This window comes from Nicotiana sylvestris, chromosome 2 (genome assembly GCF_000393655.2).
Source record: "Nicotiana sylvestris chromosome 2, ASM39365v2, whole genome shotgun sequence".
Classification (NCBI taxonomy): domain Eukaryota; kingdom Viridiplantae; phylum Streptophyta; class Magnoliopsida; order Solanales; family Solanaceae; genus Nicotiana; species Nicotiana sylvestris.
The window spans coordinates 126,914,460-126,917,323 of NC_091058.1; the positions used below are offsets into that span (position 1 = coordinate 126,914,460).

The 2,864-nt window shown below is 38.5% G+C and overlaps 1 protein-coding gene across 1 annotated transcript; it reads right to left on the reverse strand.

Moving 5' to 3' along the window:
- Positions 1 to 751: 751 nt before the first annotated feature.
- LOC138885554 (uncharacterized) lies at positions 752 to 1,246 on the reverse strand. Its single transcript, XM_070166514.1, has one exon. It carries the CDS (start codon positions 1,244 to 1,246, stop codon positions 752 to 754), a length of 495 nt encoding a protein of 164 aa, XP_070022615.1.
- Positions 1,247 to 2,864: the final 1,618 nt, after the last annotated feature.

The window sequence follows — 2,864 nt, forward strand, 5'->3', positions numbered from 1 at the left end:
AGAGTAAGAGGCAACAAAATGGGATTCAGTTAAGATGTCCAAGCTAGAAACCATATGATTCGAAGCTCCAGTGTCTATGACCCAAGAGTTAGTTTCAGAACCACAGAGAAGCATGCATTAAGGAGATCAGCTATACCTGCCATGTTTACTCTTGCATCTGTTATTGTAGCTTCTTTATCAATTAACTTCAACAGTGGTGATACCGTTCTGGAGTGAAAAATGGTATGTTGATGGGCCCTGATGAGCTACCTACTGAGCTGGTTCCTTCAGATTCCTCAATATAGCTCACATTATTGGTTGTAGGTCCCCTGCTTCCTCCTTAATTTCCCTTGTCAAAAGTTCTCCTTTTGTTGAACTTATTGTTAGGTGGATATCCTATCAGCTTATAGCAATTTTCTTTCTTGTGGCCCTTCATATGACAATAGTCACATTGCAATACATTATTTCCATTGTTCTTTCTGAACCTGTTACTTTGAGTGGAGGCTAATGTTGTATGATCATTCAAATCAAGCTATTGCAAGGTTGGTGCTATTGAGATATCATGTTTGATTGCACTCTTTGGCTTTCATCCTGCATTATCATGTTATATGCCTGATTGAGAGTGGGAATAGAGACAGTCAATAGAACTTGACTCCTTGCCTGTGCATATGTCTCATTTAAGCCCATTAGAAATTGTACTAGTCTTTGTTGCTCTATGTGTTCAGCATATTCCTTATGCTTGGTCCCAGTCACATGGCAATAGTACTATTGATCAATACTCATCCCATGCACATTTTAGTTTTGAGTAATATTCTGACACTGATAAACTTCCTTGACTAGCGGTAAATGTTTTTCGGTGCAGTTGATAAACTCTAGTGAGATTTTTCTCATCAAATCTTTCCTTTAGATCTGTCCAAACATTATAGGCATTGGTTGAGTACATTATACCATTTGCTAACTCTTTAGACACTGAATTAGTTATCCAGGATAACATGAAGTCATTGCATCTCTCCCATTCATGCTCTAAATCACCACTATACTGTTGTTTCCGATATTTTCCATCTATGAACCCTAGCTTATTTTTGGCTAATAAAGCTACTCGCATAGAATTACTCCAAGCTATATAGTTTTTTATTCCTGTTAGTTGTTGAGGAATTAGCACACTACCTGGACTGTCTGAGGGATGTAGGTACAGAGGATGCCTGGGATGAATGTCCGTGAAGTTTTCTCCGTCATCCTTCCCGGTCTCAAGAGTTGTATTTGTCATCATCAAGGCTTAAAATCAGTGATTCGAAGGTAAAATATGCATCAATCTATAAGGAAAAACTTTCACTTTGCCGGAATTTGCAAATTATGAGAACAATCGCAAACCCTAGGTGAATTCCCCAAATTTCTGATGAACTCTCTTAATCTCTCACTTCTCCGACAAGATTGAGTGAATATATCTATACTAATCTTAGATTCCTCAAAGAATCAACTCGAAAATCGCCATAGATCTATGGCTATGATACCATATTGAAAAGAGGAAGAGATATGTTCTTTGAGCTAAGAAAGAAAGAACAGAGAGCAGAGAGAGAATGAAAGGAAAGTTCTGGAGAATTTTTGAACTCTGTTATTACATCTCAATGAACACGTGTGTAGCCCTTACATATACAACCCCTATTCTAACTTCCTCTAACAATACATATAACTAACTATTAGTGCTAAACTAATACTAATCAACTATGTACATATTTCATTGCTTATGTACAACTTCATACGACGCATGTTGATTTCAACATGAGATTTAGGACATTATAGAAATCTTGCACATTGATAGTTTTTGGAGGACACTAGCTGTAGGTATTTTCCCAATTGACACATCTGAAGCATGCTCCCAATTATAAATACTGTAAAAGGGCAGTCCAATACACTAAACTCCCGCAATGCGTGGGGTCCGGGAAGAGCCGGATCACAAGGGCCTATTGTACGCAACCTTATCCTGCATTTCTGCAAGAGGCTGTTTCTATGGCCCGAACCCGTGACCTCCTGGTCACATGGCAACAACTTTACCAAGTACGCCAAGGCTCCTCACTTATGAATACACCATATATCTTAAATTCTAAATGCAGCGCCGCGGGACTTGAAGTTTTTGGATGGTATGATTTTATAGGTGCAGAAAAAAGTTCGAGTGGGACTCTACAAACATTCGCCTTTGAGGATTTTGTAACGACGCATATTTAGTACTCCATATTTTAGTCATCTTTTGCACCCAATTAAAAAAAAGGATGGTAGAGCAGAAATATTGGAGTACCCTTCTTGCCATTCCTCTTTCTGTTTTGCTGTTAACTAAACGCTTCTACACCCCTGAGATTCATAGATGATCAGCCACATTTGATGATGATTTTCACACATGAAATTAACTTGCTGGTAGGAATTATGTATGCTTTGCCTTCTACATTCCTTTGTATATATATTGTTAAAGAATATATGTATATTCCATACTCTCGCGCCATCTGCTTTCTCGTTAGGGTTAATATATGAATATATACACACATGCGGTTAGTACTATACAGTATAAAAGATTTGAAACACCAAAAGTGAACAAAAAAATACTACTATAGCCTAATTTTTCGTTAAGACAAGTAGAAAAAATAGACTAATAGTTTATCAAATGAGAGGTTCACCCTTGACAATCAACCATGCAAAATCATTACCAACAATCTCACTTCCACATATATAAGCAAAGCCAAACACTAAAGGACAGCCTGGTGCACTCAGCTCCCGCTATGCGCGGGATCCCGGGAAGGGCCAGACTACAAAGATCTATACACAACCTTACCTTGCATTTCTGCCAGAGGCTGTTTCCACGGCTTGAATCCGTGACCTCCTGGTCACATGGCAGC